Source organism: Dermacentor silvarum, chromosome 6 (assembly GCF_013339745.2).
Source record: "Dermacentor silvarum isolate Dsil-2018 chromosome 6, BIME_Dsil_1.4, whole genome shotgun sequence".
NCBI classification, from domain to species: domain Eukaryota; kingdom Metazoa; phylum Arthropoda; class Arachnida; order Ixodida; family Ixodidae; genus Dermacentor; species Dermacentor silvarum.
Genome location: NC_051159.1, coordinates 29,631,267 through 29,651,605, shown reverse-complemented (window position 1 = coordinate 29,651,605; position 20,339 = coordinate 29,631,267). Strand labels below are relative to the sequence as shown.

At 52.1% G+C, this 20,339-nt stretch overlaps 1 protein-coding gene across 4 annotated transcripts in view; it reads right to left on the bottom strand.

Moving 5' to 3' along the window:
- Window positions 1-20,339, bottom strand: part of LOC119455359 (protein roadkill) — a 154,680-nt gene that overhangs the window by 72,088 nt on the left and 62,253 nt on the right. For 2 of the 4 annotated variants that reach the window (XM_049668722.1, XM_049668721.1), the window contains exon 2: window positions 5,884-6,059. Coding sequence is in view for 2 of the 4 variants with exons in the window: in XM_037716745.2 (XP_037572673.1) it covers window positions 1,817-1,847 (31 nt within the window). In the remaining 2 variants the exon portion in view is untranslated. Of the gene's footprint in view, window positions 1-1,816; window positions 2,578-5,883; window positions 6,060-20,339 lie in introns of those variants that run through there. The other 2 variants (XM_037716745.2, XM_037716743.2) reach the window with 2 other exon arrangements.

Below are 20,339 nucleotides of genomic sequence, written 5' to 3'. Positions count from 1 at the left end.
AAGCACGAAATTATTTTTATGACTAACAGTGCCGTTCCTTGGACTTAAAATAACGAAAGCCCGCAGGTGACCTCAAACAACAACACAACAATAATAAACCCGCCATTATTTGCCCTGAACGTCCATTAAACGCGACAGGTAAAACAAAGTAAATACCACAAGTTCGACTTCCGTCAAACTGCCTATGCAGTATATACTATATAGGACTCTAGCCCGACTTCCGTCAAACTGCCTATGCAGTATATAGGACTCTAGCCCGAATTTGCGCGATTGTCAACCACTAAGCAGAAGTGCAATTAACTAATGGCTCACTTCATTTAACGGCACGCTCGCAGTAAACATCTGGAATTCTCCCCTTAACAAAAAGAGTGTAAACAGAAAATGAAGGATAAGTTACGTGACTCTCCCAAAAGACGCATCTTGAGGCATTAAAAAGCTCACGGCTCCCTATCAGTGTTCCCAAATGTTTTGCTTGGTTCGCGTCACGGAATATGCGCTCTACATAATGATTGAAATGAACCTGGGAATCAAAGCACGGCTCACACGGATTACCGAAGGAAAGTCGCAACTTAGTAGGACCGATAATGAAGATTATACAAAGTGAGACTGCTCACCTTCACTAAATAACTTCACGATGAAAAGAAAAAAAAAGTACTTCTTGGATTAGTGTTATTTTGAAGAATGAAGTGATGAAGCTAAAGAAGAAATATCAAAAAGTTTACTGAACTTGGAATATTTTATATCACATTGTTCTAAGAACATTATCAATGGCAATAAAGCTTTCATTACGTTATTCAAACATGGATCAAGAAGTACCATAAGTGCAGAGAGCTGACAAACAACCAAACAAGAACAAGAATAAGAAAAAAAAAGAAAAAAAAAAGAAAAAAAAAGAAAAATATGCAGCAAGCAAACTCGGAGTTGTTAGAAAAGGGGTTACGCGTACAACAGAAATGCACTGATGCAGACAGCGATTGTTCACTGATGTGATAATCTACCCCTCGTATTAGAAGAAAGAAGGAAAGAAATAGGTGTGTGTGTGTGTGTGTGTGGGGGGGGGGGGGGGGGGGCTTAGAGGATCTTTTATATTCTAGGGACGTGCACGAAGTTTCGATGGCTCCTTCGCATAATATACACGCATCGCACGCTCTGGTCCCCACTGCTGCGCTGCCGCGGCAAGTTAAATCTGCATGCGCCAGCGCGTGCAGCTGTCAGACATGCACGGCAAAAGCCTCGGATGACGTTTATCCTCGTTTCTTTCACTAACGCTTGCGCAAGTGGCCGCAACCAACGAGAACTGGCTTAGCAGTCGTAAACTCGTCAGGGTCGACGACGTCCGATTCCGAAGCTCTCGTAACGCGAAAAATAGCGAGGGACGCGTTGACTTGTTCTCAACACTTTCCGAGTGCCAGACCTCAGCGACAAGGTCCATGCCACACCGATTAGCAGCTGCTGAAGGTCCTAGAGAACACACGTGGTGGTCGCAGAAAGAGGCCACGGCCTTCCTGCCGTTGAGGCAAACGCGTCGGGGCCGAAGCCCCCATATGGGGGCGAAATTAAATGTAACTCACGACGCAGAGGTACTGGACTGTTCTCGCAGTGCGCCACTGTCCGCGGAGTGCAGACGACCATTTCGTAAAAACGCTTATACCTGCAAGGAGACCAGCAATGACTGCTACGCGAGAATAACTCGTACAGGGCGCACAACTATCGGGACGCAGAGCTACGCTAAGCCGCGCTTCGAGCACGGCGGCTGTCCAGGCCGGGGCCTCGCTCGCGTAAGCGCGTAGAAGCGAGTTGATGGAATGACACAAACCGTTGGAGTCGTTCTGGGAGCGCAGAACCATGGCGGCGGCGACGATCGCGGGTTGCGATCCCGGTGTCAGGAGTGGCGACTCGGGCGATAGGCAGCGCGTAGTCTGCTGTCGGGGCGCCGAGTCAGACGGCGGTGACGCGGCGGTTCATGGTGGTCGCCCAGCACCGGGGACGATCGCGGCGGCACCGGCAACAGGTCGGGGCGAACGGCGCAGCAGCCGGCTGTGCTCGGCCGACGTCAGCGCAGTCGTCGGCGGCGAAACGAGCGCAGCTGCGGCGGGGGAGGAGACCGCTTGGCTGCCGACTCGCCGTGTCTGCGCAGCCGGTGCGCGGCGATCAAACACCGCTCCCACAGTCAATGCGCGACCGGACGATTCCGGAACTCGGTCTCTTCCGACAGTTTCTGGTGGGTCCAACGCGTAACGAGGAAGTCAGACTGTGCCAGTCACAGAACCGGAGCGCAGATACCACGGGGTAGAAAAAGGGGGAAAGCACCAAACGCGGGTCCTACATCCGACGAAGCTCGTGGCCTGGGCGTGGAACCAAACGGGGCAGGTGGACGACGTCGCAAGGTGCGCGCGCGAGGGCAGCGAAACCAAAAAACCAAAACGGGGCCCGACAGGCGGGAAGAAGAAGGCACGCACAACAATAACGCGTCCGCACCGGCACAGTTACGAAAGCGCTTCTCCCCCCGCCTCGCGCACAGGAGGCAGACCACGGCAGCAACGTCGTCGGTTGGTGGTCGGGTCTCACTGCCGCCGCCTTCCTTCCTGGTCGGGCGCGAAAGGGGGGGAGGAACGGCAGCGACCCAGGCAAAACAGAGGAGGAGGCCGGAAAGGGGGGCGAGGGGGGGCTGACCCCAAAAGCGGACTGGCAACTTTCGCCCCGGCAACTAGGGAGCGCCGGCCGCCGCCCTAGGGAGAAACGAGAAGCCGACGCTGCGCCGCCCCGGGGCCCGCTCGCCGCGCCAGGGGAGAGGACGCGTGGACACACCCCCACCCGGGGCACGTACTAAGTAGGGGGTGCGCAAGACCAGACGTCGTATATAGATCGGGCGCGAAGTTGCATTACACGCGCCCACTACCGACTGCATATACTTGACGAGTATCAATACGGAAGTTGTAGCACCGAAAGCAACAACGAGTTTTGACAGGCGCAATCGATCGCAGAGGCAACTTACGCTGGCTTCGAAAAGGTATCGCCTGCGTCAACGCGGGAACCATCGTGCTGCGCTCCGGCAAAAGGGGGCAGGGGTGGGGACGAGCGGCCTCCACAAGTTCCACTGCCCCCCTCCCTCCCGATTTGGGCTGAGGGTCCGATAAAGTAGATTAAGCGTAGATTTCACAATAACGAAAAGAAAGTGTAGACTACACGAGCGCCGTATACTGCTACCACACTCAAAATACATTCCCGGAGCCCCCGGTCCAGCAACGAGTTGCCAGTGCTCGTGATTTCCGTGTTACCAGAACGCTGGCAGAGAAGAAAGGTAAAACTCGCGCTCAAGAGACATCGGCCGACATTTTCTGTTGGATAATCCAAAGTGGGTGCAGTTCGCCTATAATGTTATCGTAATAAATAAAAAATGAAAAGAAGAAGAAACTTGGTTTACGATCAAACTATAAGCCTCCACTTTGAATGAACAGCGTTAAACCATTGTAGAGAGTTTCTCTTTCGGACACGAAATACAGGATAGTTGGGCGAAAATCACGAGCGAGTGTGAAGAAAACCGGCGGTATTCCTCAACGCCGAAACCGATTGACATGCAGCAGCTCGCGGCAGAGCGACATGGCCGGACTCTCTGCGAGCGACCTCCGATCATCGGACACTACAAATTCCACATCACATAGTCATGCGATGTCCGAGGGTAATCTTTCTTGGGAGCAATGGATTTGCCAACCGACTGCCACAGTACGCGAGCACAACAGGATGAGCTATAGTCACGAGTTTGAAAAAAAAAAAGAAAAAAGAAAGGTGTTCCTCGAACGACAGTGCAGTTCAGACGCTGTCTGCACTTATCTGCCACCTACCGCCCCCCCCCCCCCCCCCCCCTCAAGCACCGCTGCAGTAGGGGCGGTTCGGGGGTGGGTATACACTAAAGGTACGCCGGGCACGTGCTCCCCTCCTCCCCCCTCCCCCCCCCCCCCCGAATTTTGTGTACCAGGACACCTGGCATAAAACGACGTGCGACAACACCTGCCAACCCACCGCCTACGAGAAACAAATCTTGGCTACGCCACTGAGGGCGGGTAATTCAAACTAGGAAACCAGTTTCTCCGTCAGCCTTTTCCAACCAAATGAATAAAAATCAAGTTTTGACAGAATATGCCAGTCAAAACTAAGGAAATTATAGACCGCAATGCCACTAAAGAAAAATAATCAAAGGGAACCTTAGGATACGCTTCGGCTTCTTGCGAACGACTGACTGCAAGCTGGGCAAGACAGAACGGGCTAACTTTGCCTTCTCGCACCTTTATTTTTTTTAATCAACCAGCTGGCACATCAAGCGTATCGACGACGTGCGTGGCTCTATAAATAAAACATAAAAAAAGAACGTTGCGATGCCGTACAGCGGCAGTCCTGCCTCGCCGCGCCAGCTCAACGGCTATGGCGTTGTGCTGCTGATCGAGACCGCTGTCGTGGGTTCGATTCCCGACGCCGGCGGGTGCATTGCAATGGAGCCTGAATACAAAAACGCTCCTCTGCCGTGCTTTAGGTGCCCAATGAAGAACCCCAGATGAGTGAAATTAACCCCGAGCGCCCCATTATATACGGCAATTCCGTTGTCTCTCGTGTGTAAACGAAATTAAAAATAAAGAGGAGGGAATGCCCAGCCCACGAAGGCTTTGCGGCGTAAAGCCAACTGTATTGATGGGTGTGTTGACACAATAGTAGTTTTGGAAAAAGCCAATCGGGAAGACATTAAAAAGAATCAGTAAAGGTATATAAGACTGAGAGCGGGCGCAGGTGTTGGTATGACGTTAGCTGCCGTACATTAAACCTCGTGAAGTTTTGAGTAGCGGGTCCTGCACGGAAGTCCGCCACGAGGACGTTCAGGCAGGCGCGCGCTAGCTGTAAACGCGGGGCGCACAAAAAAGGCGGCCGCCGCCGGCAAACACACGGCCAGGCCCAACCTTGAGCCCGTTTCGTTCCCTTCCTCGAGAGAAAAAGAACGCGGCCGCCGGGCTGCCGCCGCTGCCGCTGGACCGATCCAACGGGGGGCTGAAATGTGAACCAGGCCAAAAGGCGCTAACCCAACTGGCTGATTGCGAGATGCACATCGCCGTGCGCGCGCTGGCGGTAATCCGCACGACGACGAGGCGGCCGCGATCGACGACGGAGCACGTCACACGAAGCTCTCTCCCCCTGCAGGTCGCGTGGTCGTCACACACACATCGACGACGACCTCGCGGCAAATCCTCAATGAGCGTGTATGCACACAACGAGCAGCCACGGACGGCGGCGCCACTCGTGCGAGATAAGAGACCGGCGATCGCGGTCAGACACATCGAATTCGATAACGGCCCGCTATATACGCGCAAGGTTGAGAAGTGTCGCCCGCTTCCTTCGCTTCGAGCTGCTTATTTTTATGCTTCCTCGGTTTCACGATGGCGCCCGATTGCGGCCGCAAGGTCCCTCCGCGATCCGCTCACGTATTCCGCGAGAGACGCAGTCTGCAGGCGTCGCAGCGTTTGTTTCACTCGCCGCGACAGATGCCCATCGGCGTGTCCGTTCAAAGGGCCGTCCTTTGCGCAACAGTGCCCAGAGCAGTCCGAAAGGTATATATACATACGTTACGTGAAAACGGCCAGAAAGCGCGGCACTAAATCGCGAGCACACTTGCTCGCGCGTAATGTTATTACAATATGGGCCATCAGGTTAGTTAAAAACTTAATTAGTTAATTTTTGTTAATTATTCGATCATGCATTTCAATATCTTGTGCAAGTAATGCCTTCGAGTAGACCAGCTCATGAACTAGAATTGCGCTATCTGCCACAGGCAACCTTTAAGAATTTTCGAAGGTGTTCGCTGAAACACCCTGTATATCGTGTCATTACACGATCACTCACCAGCGGCGGCGGCAGCGGCGGCAAGGCGCCCCGACGACGGTCGGCCTCCGTCCGTGCCTGCGGCCGGTAGGGGCCTGCAGGGGGCAGCCGTGGTGACGGCGGCGACGCTGCGGCTCAGAGCCCACCACGGGTCGGCTGCCCGGGCCACAGCTGCGCCGGGGGGCACCACATGATCGCTGCAAACACAACGACACGCTCCGTTTATTAAGGTCGCTCATTCTATAGTATATATATATAGCTGCTATACTATACAGTCACATCGTTTAACACATTTCGCACGCTCTTACATTTCTTGGTTACTCGAAAAATGTGCATTTGCCAGAGAATATGTTTCCGTACATATGTGCCGGAACATGCATTGTTGGCTGGACCCGACTGGCTACTGGTTTAAACTATTTTATGACACAATGCATCGAAAAAGATCACGAAGCTTAACATCTCAACGTTGTCGTTGCGTATCCGAGGTCATACGCAATTGCTTGGACAATTGCTCGGACAGAAACAGCGCAACACGCGAAACCAGACATGTACAACACTGGGGATATGGCGGCCGATTCTCCGTTTTGCATTACGCCCAACAGTGGGACATCGTGTTAAAGGCACTGCGGTGGAGGACTACGACGAGACTCGGTTGGAGGAAGACGACGAAATCGAGACGCGACTGATTTCTTGCGACACCCTCTGATACCGGCTGGCTGCCACTAATCATCTTTATTGTTTCTTGCTCGAGGAACCCTGAGAAGTTACAGCGTGAGAGGACATACATGCACGAATGATGGCACGAAATGAAAACAGTTGTATGTCGACGAACATCGCTACTACAAACTGTATATGCACACCAAATACGCGGCATTTCACGTTTGTCACGAACGCACGCGCACATACAAACAATGAATATGAAGTAAAACAAGCAACTTCCGAAAACAGCTGCCAAGGACGTAGAGGGCAAGCTTCATCCCGAATTGTGTTGATACCGGATGCTCTAACACATATAGAACACTCGGTCGCAAGGCCCAATGCGAAACACGGTTGAATCGAAGGATAAGCTGAGGAAGCACGTGAAACATAAATCATGCATGTGGAACCCTACAGCGTCAGTGAATAGGTGCAGTGAGCCACGTCCGCGACACCTCGTGGCCAGCACTTCACCAAAAGGCGCCGAGCGCAACTGCTTCTTTTTCGGTAGCTTGCATCGTGTGTCTACTTTTCATTTTTCTGCGATAATTCATGTCCCGCTAAGCCAACTAGCTACGCTGCTATAGATAAAGAAAACGCTGTTCGACAGTGACCACGACGCTCGCCTTTTGTCACTTGGAGCAATTCCAATCTTCAAGCGACTGCTGCCGTAGTCATTCTTCCTGAATGTTACTGTATTTCACTGGAGTCATTCCTCGAGCTAGAATTCCCCCAAGGGCGATGCCACCAAAAATAGCGGCAATGCAAATTTCCTTTAACCTGAGCTCCGTGAACCGCATAACGTGCAGAAGCTAATTGTTCCACGAATGGATGAATACCAGCAGTATATATATATATATATATATATATATATATATATATATATATATATACAGGCAAGGTATCATCATTTGGCAATCACGGCGATAAATCCCCTTCTGATCTCAAAGAGGGCGGGGGTGAACAGCGTCTCTGCGATACCTGGAGCACAATGAAGCATTTATTTTACCGGCAGAAATAAGTTAACATGGCCTGGAAACTGCACGACTTCTTCGCAGTTAAGAAGACATCACTGGCTGCAATGTAGATTCCAGCTCGCCGAGTCAGTCATCCATTGCATCAACAACTGCGTTTTATACCACCGAAAACCGGAGCACTCACAAGGTGGAAATAATTCGCCGATATTGAGCCGCATTCAGTGTTGCGCGAAGGTCAACAGTCAGATATATGGGTCGAGCAGCTCCTCTCGTGAAGGAACTTCGTTATCACTTTTTGTTCTATAATGTGCACGCATACATGAGAGGTCGGCTAGCAATTTCAAAGCAGTGGCGGAGGTGGAAAAACATTTATTCAGAAAAGTATAGAGAGTTGCACTACAGAAGCAGTCTCCCTCTTCCGAAGTGCACTGGAGATGATCGCCGCTGGGGCCACCAAGGAGCGTTGAGCTTCCAGGGTATATAGAGCAGCCAAGCAGGAACTCCTCCCAAGCCTCTCTTGTGGGTAGGGCGAAGGGGGATGGAGTGGCACACTGCCATCATGTGATAGGTGTCGGCCACAATGCGCACAGTAGCCGTGTATACCCGGCATGAAGTGGTGGCCGGCCGCAGGACACAAGAAAGTGTTAGTCTGCAAGCGTCTCAGAAGTCTCTCATCCGCTTTAGAGAGGCCCCGTGCAGGGTCTGGGTAAAGGCGGCGCGAGCTGCGATAACGCTCTAGAATTGAGCGGTACTGCGCAAGAGCTGAGGTGCCTTGGGTAGACGCAGAGTCGGAGGTGGTAACGGCCCGGAAGGGAGAGACACAGGCAGCGGCATGCACTGCTTCGTTAGCGAAGAGACCCGCGGGGCCAGGAGACCAGACGATGAGGATGGAGTGAGGCTCAAAGCGCCATCAGCCAATTATTCAACTGAAGCGGCAGCCTCCGAACCTCACACTTTCTCGCGTTTGTCCATGCCGAGGAGTAGGCGCACTGCATGAGGAATGACGTGGTTACTGCGAACTTGGCGACATCTTTTAATCTCGCCATACATCTCAGTTAAGACGTCGAGCTTCGCTGCGAGACTGACATTTTGGCGAGTGGGCACGGACGCGCAAGTTAGGGCAAGGACGGAAGGAGGGAAGGAGACTGTACACCACGAGCACTTAATTGACTTGTCCACGGTGCCGCCGATCTTCCGTACGCTCTAAAAACAGTCTGCACCCTTTGGTGCTAGCTTACCCCTTGGCCCCACAACGATCGTCGTCATCTGCCTTGCTTGCCGTTACTTTCTCGGAAACTTTCCTGTCAAGAATGCTATATGTCACGCTGATAATGCACATGCCATTCGTGTACAGGGCGCGCAGCGTTTATAAGAAAGGAAACGCACGCAAGTTGACGGTGCCCCAAGGATTCGCTCCAAAGGGTGTGAACTGTCTTAAGAGTGTGTACCCGCTGTTAGTTTCGTTTCATTGCTCGATATTTAATTCATCGTAAGGGGTCCCGCCTGCAGTTTTTACTTTGGGACCCCTTCCTGTATACTACTGTCTTTGTACTAATTTACTTATCAATAAATTGAATTGAACTGAATTGAATAACGTGGCTCGACGAGTTTTCGCGATTTGCATCATCTACAGAAGTCGATCGTCCTCACGATGGCGGGAGCTGGCTTTTCACAGACTGCAACACGCACTAATATGTGGGAAGCAAACGTGGACTCTGCCCGTTGCACGGTTCCCTGGAGCAAATCACTTCTTTCGGGCAAGACATCGGAAACCCGCGACCACCCTCCCCTCGGATATAGTACACCCATGGTGGTGCGCGGCCCACCGCACTTGGCTGAAACATGGAGCCAATAATTTCTACAGCGGTAAAGTATAGGCTCGCCTATACGTCAATGGCTCGGTAAAGAAGTAAGAGCTAGCGTCAAAAGCTCGCGTCATAATCTCCCGTATCCCAAATCCACACGTCTCGCGAACGAACAAATGCGCTGAAATTTTCGATAAGACCACCGTTCTGAAGATTTATGACAATGAAGCTGTTAGGTCAACTTCGTTTTATTACACGCTACATGAACTCGGCAACGATTACGAAAACGAAATTCATAAACGACGACGACGATAATAATAATGATAATACTATTATTAATAATATCAAACACTGAAATAATAAAAAAAATTGGAGGACGCTTAAGCTTCGCCTTTAAGAGTAGAACGCGATAGCGTTATCAGGACCCGTTCGCATCGCATCATTCGCATACGGCAAGTAGGCTTCATTCACTGCAACAGTGAACGTGCGAAAGCCAGCTTACGAAGACCAAGCTTACACCGATCCCCTTAAAATCGGCTTCACTTTTAAACTGAAATGCATTGCTGGAAAGACGTTTTTGCAGGGGCAATATGAGTGGTCATATATTAAAATGTGAAGACTAGCGCCTTTTTTATTATTTTATTAATTGTTTGCTATTGCCCCGACGCGCGCAGGTCTGGTAGAAATGCTGAAAAGGGGGTTTGTGTTTGAATTTCCTCGTAGCAGAATTAGGGTTTCTCGTACATTCAAATTACAACCCGACGCCGAATGGTAAAGTCGTACTTTATCATTTTTCTGACGGATTTCACTGTGAGAAATTCAATTTTTGTTCACCGAAACCTTGCACCACGTGGAGGCCCTGCGCGGTCGATGTGGTTGGATTATTTTCTCCGCCACCCGCGATCACACGCCGGTTGCCGACGCCGGATTTTCTGCGACACGGGGCCCTAAACGCTATTGCGTTAAAATATAGAAGATAGAGGTAGAGGACAGAAAGTCCCCGAGAGCCACGTGTGACCGCTGCGACTGCAGGCCTCCCGACGCGCGTTATTATATCCCAGGAGAGGCCCGTTCGCGTATAACCCGAGCGAAGAGAAACAAATGACCGGGCTTCGCGAGGGCAGTCAATCGGCAGCCGGGGACGCGGTGCAAACCGGGGCAGCGCACGGGAAGAAGGCCGGCCACGCTGCAGCAGAGGCGGCAACCGGGCCAGCCTGCAAGGCAACCCACGCCGCCGCCGGGGCGCGGTGCCGGCCGACCTGGTACGGGCGGCACTGCTGCGCGCAGCAATGCATTGCGAAACGCGGACCAGTTGACGCGCCGCCGTCCGCCCCGCATGCTGCGCGCACTACTGCCCCAGCCGTGCTGCACCACCAATGCGCGCGGGGACGCCCAGCGAGGCTGTCGGCAGGCATTTGCGATAACAGGGGATGCTTTAACAAGGGGACAATATAAAAAAGAGACACTGTATATACATCAGTTTATATATTGATAAATGTTTCCCCGCCGAACTCAATTCCACAGTTTTTGAATTTCGCGCCGATGCGCCCGTGCCGGTACGGTCATGTGACGTCGTAGATCGCAAGGTATTTCCTCGTATTTGGGTCGCCGTGACGCGGTAAACGTCCTCGGTACCCTCAAAGTTCAGTCTTCAGCTCCTCAGAATACGTGTCGTGTAGTCCATCTTTACCGATGAAAAACTATATGCCACCGCTGACGCTGTCAAAACTCCCCGAGGTACGGCGAGCGTGAAAGTTGAGGCGGCGTCGCCACCCGTCTTTGCGTCTTTTTCTGGCATAACAAGCCTCGTATCTCACGGCATAACAGTGCATGGCTTGTTTCGGTGTTACAGCTCGACTTATTTTTCTCCTCCAAAGTGCTGACACACATTTCCAAGTTGCAGAAAGTATGCCACGCGCAGTTCGCGTGGAAACGGATCAGGTTTGGCAATCACTGTCAAGGCGAGGAAACATGTCAGATATGTTATCATTTTTTACTGAAGTATTCCAGCAAAATGCGCCGACGTAGTGCAGCGTTAAGGTTTTACAGATATGACGACAATGTCCCGTAAGGAGATAAGAGTATACTACGCGCATTTTTCTGGGTGCACTTGGCGCAGGAACGGACCGAGCAACGGTGTTCATGCCGCATCCAACCTCCAGGGTACCGAAACTCGTCCTTGAAGACAACTATATTACAGTAAGGTATCAGGGGAGCTCGGACGTATGCCAGTAATCTATGCGCAGTTTAGAAGGCCTCGTATAACGCAGGAAAAATGACAAGGAATGTATGTCACGTCAGAACTGCTTTAAGATGAGCAACACATTATCTTTTTAATTTGGTTCACTCCGGATAAGCTATTGAAAAATTTTCGAGCATATCAAATGTGCGTCATGAGACCCACAATGTTGCCTACTCCGTTACAGCAGGCGAGACTATCTTTCCCCCGGGGAATTTTAACGTGCAAGCACATGGTTTAGAAGACAGGCGCACACACACACACACACACACACACACACACACACACACACACACACACACACACACACACACACACATACACACATACATACATACATACATATATATATATATATATATATAGGCCGCGGGATCGATTGCTCGCGGACCGCCGAGACCGCATTCCAATAGCGGAGGCACATCTTCAAAAGGCAAATATTCCATATACAGACCAGACAAAGAACCACATGGCTCGGTTGGCATTCTTTATGAATGAGAATGTATTCTCCGAGTCTGTGCTGCAGGTATACGGCACATACGAATGCCGCTTTTTTGACTCGCCAGACTTTTGTTACAGTGTCGTGGTTGCTTGGATATCGTTGGATACGCCCGGGCATTAAACGTGTTCGTCATTAACTGGTTTTTGTGCCTCGCTGTTCCGGCTGGCGTATTCGCCGAAGAGCGGAGGTCGGGGGCATTGCGGTATCGGCGTCAAACGACATTCCACTGAGTAAACGTCGACACTGTGATGCTGACAAATTCGGCACTCCCACAAGCGCCTCTATTCTACCCAAGCGACTTGCCCGTGACGTCATCGTGAATCCGTCTTATCAGAGGCACCTTAATTTATTCAAGGTGCAAGCTAATTGCCGACATGGGGTTGCTCCCGTATTGAGCAAGATGCCCAAGCCGAATTACCAACGCCAAGTGTTGTGCGTCATGACAACTCATCAAGCTGCAGTCAACAAGTGGTTGGAAATATTGGGGAACGGCGTTACTCGTACTCATTAGCAAGTTAGCAAGTCTCGTCGAGAAAGTTCGGACGACGACGTGGGCCAGCTTGGCCTCCGTGTGACACCCCGGTAGCCTATATACGCCAGCTATACCGTTTCGACACGCACCGGCGGCGTAGCTATAGTGAGCGACACTCTGTGTGATGCCCGACTCGTCGAGTCCACGCTATCCAATAAATCTTACTGTTCAGCATTCTGCGATAACATAAGTTGCGCAGTGCTGTTTGTGCCGTGCCTAGAAATAAGGAAAAGTATGTCGCGGTTCCCAGTGCTTCAAGACAATCAACCAAAATCGGACCCTCCCCATTTGAGGATGCCACGTTCTTTTGCAGCAAGGACCCTCAGAGAGGCCAATCATAAAAATGCTTCTCTAACAGTTTTTAAAACGGTAAACAGCGCAAAGGCACAAGGGTTACGGCCTTTGCGCCGCTGAGCTCAAAGTCGCGGCTTCGATTACCAGCCACACCTCAACGCGACGGAATACCAAAAACTCGCGCACTTAGGATTGTCTGCACGATAAGGAACTCGACGTGGCGAAAATTCCTCCGGAGCCTCACTGTTGCTTTGGACGTCGAACACCGTGAATGAAACAGACGCGAATGTGGGAACACGGCTCACGGCTATATGATTTGCCTAAGCGGCCTAGCACTATCAAGGGCGCTTGCACAGTTCAGCGCACTCGGTCCGCGATATTATTAATATAAATGATACATCCGTGCCTGGTATGTTGAGTCTAAGATCATTTCCGTCAGCTTTTAGTGTCGTCCTTCCATATTTTTATCCCTTTCCGCAGCCGCGGGACAGCTATATATAAAGTGTCGAGCGACAGGTGAGACAGCTACGATGCCCGCGGCTTTTCCTTCCTTGGATTCCCTATTTCTGAACAATGAAACACAACGCACAGCGAGGGGAAATCCCGGCCGGGCGCGAACCCTGGACAGATGGCTGCCCCCGGCAGCGTTCGAGTCGTCGATAAAATCCGGGACGGAGCCGTGAGAGGCAGCAGTGCTTCGTGAGGTGTGTGTGTGAGCGGTGGAGGCCGGTGGCAGAGCAGCGGCCCCGTTATTCGGCGGCGCAGCGACCTCCGTCCGCCGCGCGCGACCCGCGGAGGAGGTCGGGGCCGACGCCGCCTCCGCGCGCCCGGGCCAAGGAGACGCGAGCGCTCACGCGCTGCCTCGAAGGGAGGGAGAGAGAGAGGCCTTCCGCCAACCTCCTCTCTCTCTCGAGCAGCTGGGCGCCGCACACGCTTTTGTCTTCCATCGCGTACGCAACCAGCGATCACACACACACACACACACACACACACACACACACACACACACACACACACACACACACACACACACACACACACACACACACACACACACACACACACACACGCACACACGCACGCACGCACGCACGCACGCACGCACGCACGCACGCACGCACGCACATACACACGCACATACACACACACGCACGCACGCACGCACGCACGCGCGCGCTGCGGTGGCGAGCCACGTTGCGAGGACTGTCCGCGAGACGAAAGCCAGAAAAGCGATTGGGCACACGTTTATAATGAAGTGTAATTCATTTCACTCCCAAACATACGAGGCAAGCATGCAGATCAAGTATCGGGACTCGAAACCGCGGCCACGGCCAGATTAACCCGCAAAAGTTCGTAACGGCAGGCCGGATGATTGGTGCAAAAGGGCAATACGATAGATCGATAGATTCGCCAGGGCGTGAAGGAAATGCAGGTCACCGATATTTCCATTCACGGCAAATAAGTGACACCTGCACGGGCCGCCTCTAAATTGCATGTGCAGTTCACTACTCACGCTTAAAAATCTCAATTTCGCCATGTTGTCCAACACGATGCGCACAAGGCGTCATGCAAAGGGCAACGATGGAGAATATTTTCTTTATTGCCGTTGCCATAAATATAGCTCCGCTTTCCAACTAGTTCATGGCGATGATGTTGCAGCTGTGCCCTTTGTAACGGGCGATCTACGGGTAACCCGGATCTAGCGCAAAAAGATAATTTTGAAGAAAAAAAAGAGGAAAGAAAGAAGAAGAAAAAAATCCATTGTATTTCACAGTGCTGCTGATCACTGTTGCCTATGTTCTTGAGCTAGTGCAATGCGCGCATGTTTGTATGTGCTCTTTTTCTTTTATTCCTCATTCACTTTCTTTCCTCCCTCATAACCGAATTGAATTTGGAGTAGCATGTCAAGTGTGCCGCTATAGGTTAGAGCCTCTCCAGCGGCCATTAAACTTTCTCTGACACTCACTTGTTGTGTGACATACTGGGTCACATGATAACATTCTTGGAATATGAAAGTTTCGTAAACAGTGGGTATAGGCTAGGCGGTGCGAATAACCTAGCGATGAGCGCTCAAAAGGCCGAAGGACAGCGGTCTGCGATGACGCAGCGGCCCTATGAAATGCAATTGAAATGCATTGCAAATGCAATGTACGTATCGATTTCCCAGTAGTATAAACTCAAAGCTACGGGTATGCCGTCAAGTATCCATCAACAAGAACATGGTTGTTTATTGTGTACCTACAATGCCCAGATGCGCGACTCCGGATAAACAGAAGCACTGCGGACGGATCAACGACCCACAGCGGGCGAAGTTTTTCAAAATGGCAGCGAGGGAACAATTCTGAGCGTTCGCACGCAGCTACGCGCCATGCATCTCGGAGGCCACGCGCAGAGTTGGCGGCGCCACCGCTAGATGACGCAGCCTGTCCAGAGGGAAACATGAGCAGTACAGGCTGCTGCAGTACACGCGCCTCATGCACGAGTGATTTCAGTGGTGGCAATACCGTGTGTCGCCACACTACTTTAATGCCGATTTCATTAACGCCACGTAGCTATATGGTGTTGGGCTCCTAAGCGCGAGGTCGCGGGACCGAATCACGGTCACGGTGGCCGCATTTCGATGGAGGCGAAGTGCGATACTCGCGAGTATACTCACGAGTCGAGTCGGGAGTAGCAGGGGGTGCGTGTGGTTGGTTTCACGAGTTATCTCGGTAGTGGCAGTTAAGGAGTTAAAGAACCCCAGGCGGTCCAAATCATGCCGGAGTCCCGCATTACGGCATGCCTCACAATCAGATCGTGGTTTTTGGCACGTAAAACCCCATAATTAAATTTTTCCCTCGTGTAAACTTCAACGAGAACAAAGTGAAGTACAAACCATGCGACCGCCTCAAACCAAGCCATGCTCCTCCTAAAGACAAAGCAGCACGCATCAAGGAAGCCGCTTGAATTCGACTTCAGACGCGGGACAGTAAACGGACCGCACACGCCGGGGAAGGCGAGGAAGGACAAGAGTATTTCTCTCCTTTTTTTTTTTTTTCTCACAGAACTGAAGAAAAAAAAAAGTTCGAACAAGAAAGCTCATGTCGCGCGCTGTTCGCGCACGGCTGCATGCGAGTCGTCACCGCGCTGCAGAGCGCGCGACCCAATTCACGCGGCGCGGATACTCTGCACTTGGACGCAGAGCCGAAACGAGGTCGTAAATGTGGCCGGGGCGGCGAAAGAAAAAAAAAGCCAGGCACTTCGCCAAACAATTAGGTGTCGAACGCGAGAGCTTCCTCCATGCACTGGCTGCGCGCGCGGGCACAGCATCTAGCGCGGCAGTTTCTCGAGGGCCCTGACACATTTCCACGGAGCCCCTGTATACACACGCGCGCGCGCTGCTGTACACAGGCCAGAAAAATTGGAATTGAAACTCCCGCATTCATTTCTGCGCTCTTTCTGCGGGAGAGAGAGGAGGGGGGACGGGACGGCATTGGTTTTCAGCGCTATAAGCGGAAAGCCCGCCTCCAAAGGTTTCCGGGCGTATACTGCGGTTGCCCCTACCGCGCGCACTTTGCAAATTATACACTAAAGCCAACACCGCAGCTCTAATGCTGGACAGATTCATGCTGCACTTGGAAGGATGTGGACGCGGTCTTAGTCTTCCAGGCTTCCTTGGCGTGCTGAATTTCGCCCAAATCGTGGGAGTGGCTTAAACACGGAAACATGGCAGCTCACTATAGTAAAGCCATCTTGGGAACAACGAGCCCGCAAGGCAATGACAACAAGACATATCGTATCAGCAGACTCCGGAGGTCCTATATTTACCAAGTTTTTATAAGCTTGCTACACTACACGGCTTGCATGCCGCCTGGTATTCCATAGGTCCGCGTGCGTCGGAACACGACCAGGACTTCACGGAGTTTAAAACAGCCTCTAAGTTTACTACAGCTCGAGACTTCTCCGCAGCGCGACGTGCCGTGACAAAGGAAAAAAAAGAAAAGAAAAAACCGAACAGTCGAAAGCGAAAGGCCGGCACTTCCGGGCTCGCCACGGCTGCGCGTGCAAGGTGAACGCCGCCGCAAGAGCGCACGCCTCGCTCACGGCGGCAGCGCCAAGGAAACGTCCTGAAGGAAGTAGGGCCACCGGAAGGAAGCTGCGCTCGCGAACAGCTGGTTCCCAACACAGCATGCAGCGGCCGGCCGGTTAACGTTTCGAAAGGTCCTCCCGTCCGGCTAGCCCAGAAACCTCGCTGGGCGGGCCCCGCGCGCACCCCCCACGAATCGGGCACGCGCGGCGGACGTCGCGCAAAACCCATGCACACGCCGCCGCGACCAGCGCGGCAACTGGCGCGGACAGCTGCTGGCTGCATGCAGGAGAGGCTGCGCGTCCCGGGAGAATCGCGGCCGCCCGTCGATCGCAGCTGCGAACTCGTGGCACGCTTCGCTCGTCCAGTTTTGCAAGTGCGCACTTCGACCCCAAAAGTTGACGGGACGAGGTTTTCAGAGAGAAGGAAACTGATTCATTCATTAGGGGCAAGAGGTGACCCTTGAGCAACATGAAATGGAACACCGAAATTGCCTTCAAGAAGCCGTAGAGTTACACTGTAAATGCAACCTATAAGGGAAGCCGTACACTTAGTAGTGGTTAAACACAGATTCCTGCGGCACAAGTGTGTTGAACGACACGCAAATGTTCGACGGGAAAGCTGCTCGCTATACTAATCAACCTGTCAAATTCGAATCCGCGCATCCAGAGTAATCGACGCTTAAACATAAAATAAGGTGTTCCCTCTCGTGTTGCTCACGACTGTATACACTTTCAGTCAGAGTATATAGGAGTTCGATGCACACGTGCATGAACGTTGTCACCGTTCGCTCCCCAAAAGTAATGCTCTCAAACGGGCAAGTCGGTTTCCAGATTCTCGATCGGTTCGTGTTTATACCAGCACAATAATATCAACGGGACACTGTATAAAGATGCGCGTTCTCTTTGCGCCCCGTTTATGTTACGCTGGTAGAATGGATCAATGTCCAACTTCTCGGCATCGCCGCCATGCAGCAGGTCCAGCCTATTTGTGGGCCCTGCACTGGCAACGGCTGCCGAGAAAAGCGCACTCGAGATTTGGCATTGGAAACCGGAGCCTGGGTGCGGAAAAGGCCGAGCGCCGGAAATCTCCTCACAAGTGGCCGCCTACACAAGGACAGTGCCGGCGCGAGTCCTTGTGTTAAAGGAACACGAAGAAGCAACGGCAAATTACTCAAATGAGTGAATCAGTAAATTAGGCTTATCGTAAACCTGCTTTCCCTTCATTTTACTGGACAGGACTTCTCCTGTGCTCGTTATTCTTGCGCCATTCAAAAGCTTCAATGATGAACCAACTATAGCCGAGCATGCCCGTTTTGATGAACTACCAGCGTATTACGAAAGCCAAACTACCCTTCCTTGAATTGAAAACTACAGGCTTGGGAGCGTTGGAAAATTCCTCTTTTGAATTTCGCGCCGAAATATCAGCAACTGTATGTACTGTGTATGCTTTCTTTGTGTGTGTGTGAACGAAAGTTTTCCAAACTTGCCTGGTTGACTTCAGTGCGTCTTTCTACGCCAATAAACAATTAACCGGACCCGAGAAGGCGCAGTCAAAATTCATGGTGTCACCACGCGAGCTGGTGCAGGCCACCCGCCACGGTGGCCTGTTAGCTAAGGCGTTGCGCTGCTCGGAGCACGAGGTCGCGGGATCGAATCCCGGCCGCGGCGGCCGCATTTCGATGGCGGCGAAATGCAAAAACGCCCGTGTGCTTGCGTTGTAGTGCACGTTAAAGAACCCCAGGTGGTCAAAATTAATCCGGAGCCCTCCACTACGGCGTGCCTCATAGTTTTGGTACGTAAACGAAAGAAGAAGAGCTGGTGCGGGAACCTCTTGGCGCGGCGTCATGCGTTTTTATTTCTCGTATTTCTTCTGGCCATTGTCGTACCCCTGATAAATAGTGGTCATTTTTTTTTTTTTTTTTTTGCACAAGCGTAATTCGCTAGTTCACGAGGACGCGAGGCGGTCCGGACCGTGCTGGTTTTCCGGTAAAACCAACACGACGCTGCGCGTATCTGACGGGAGCGGCGTCTGAAATTGACCAAGGCATTGATTAGGGATGCTAGTTGGTACGTCATACTGGACACCTCGATAGCGATAAAAAGACAGGGAGAGACATAGAAACAACAACACGATCCTTTGGAAAGCAGATTCGTTCTGATCGTGGCGCATCACGTGGCGGTACGGAAACGGCGTTTGCAAAATCTGGCACGATTGGGCTCGCTCCAGTTGTGACATGTCGGCCGTCATCCATACCATCAAGTACGATGTTAGTAACTAAAATGTCTAAACACTATACGCCGGAACTTGCGAATGCTGAAGCGCGCAATGTAATGCATGGGCGGAAAGGAGCAGACACGAGCCGTCTCTCGGCTGCTGCTTCTCTTTCCGCGTTCGTCTCTGTGAGGCGCAGCACGCACAAGCTAGACCAGAGCTGCGCACCTTTAGACAATTTTAGGCGCCAGTGCCAATAGCGAAACCACGTCCCATCTGGACTCGGCGTGCCTACGCAGAGAGCGGTTAAAAACGAGAGTGATGGCTCTCGATCCAGTGGAGCATGAATTTCAAGGCGCTGTCCAGCAGCCACCGCGCGGTATACGCACGCATTGGGATCGGGCCAGGCCGCGACCGAGTGGAGATTCTGCCGAACAATGCGGAGGGCCGACCACGGAGGAGAACGAGCAAAGTGTGTCAGCCGAGAGCTTGCTCGCCTCGCTCCACTGCGCGCGCTGACAGCTGAAACGAATGGCGACATCTCGGGCGCGGCGGCGACGCTGGATCTGAAGGGGGGTGGTCATCACGGCGGCAGGCTTTCATCGCGAGAGGTCTGCTTCTTCCCACAGCCGAGGCACGAGATAAACGAAGGAATGGTCGCGGTGGACTCTCGGCATCTGAGCCGTGAGGCGATGAACCTCTGCGGCCGTACAAGTTCTGCATGCCTACTCGAAGCTGGTAAAGAGGGGTTACCGTAACCTCGTGCTTCAAGTCAGCCCTTGCCAAGACAAGACAGCAAGCTCCAAGACTTGTCGATGCAGGTCATCTCAGTGCTCTTCGCACAAGTCCTGCCGGGTTCGATGAAAGCTCCAGGGAAGGAAAAGCGATCGAAAAAGACAAGAATTTGCATTCCATATATTCGTGGAATTTCGCATAGACTTAGGAAGGTAGCTACGTGAGAGCCGATGTTGACGTTTTTTCGCCGACCGAACGCCTTTCATGACTGCGTCGCGCCGTCAACTCAATGTGTATAAGACCGCAAAATCTTCAATCGAACACCGTGACCCTTATTTTGTTGAACGTGGTAGCCTTATTGTCTACTCGATTCCACTTTCATGTTTCGAAATTTACGTCAGTCATGCCAGTCGTTGC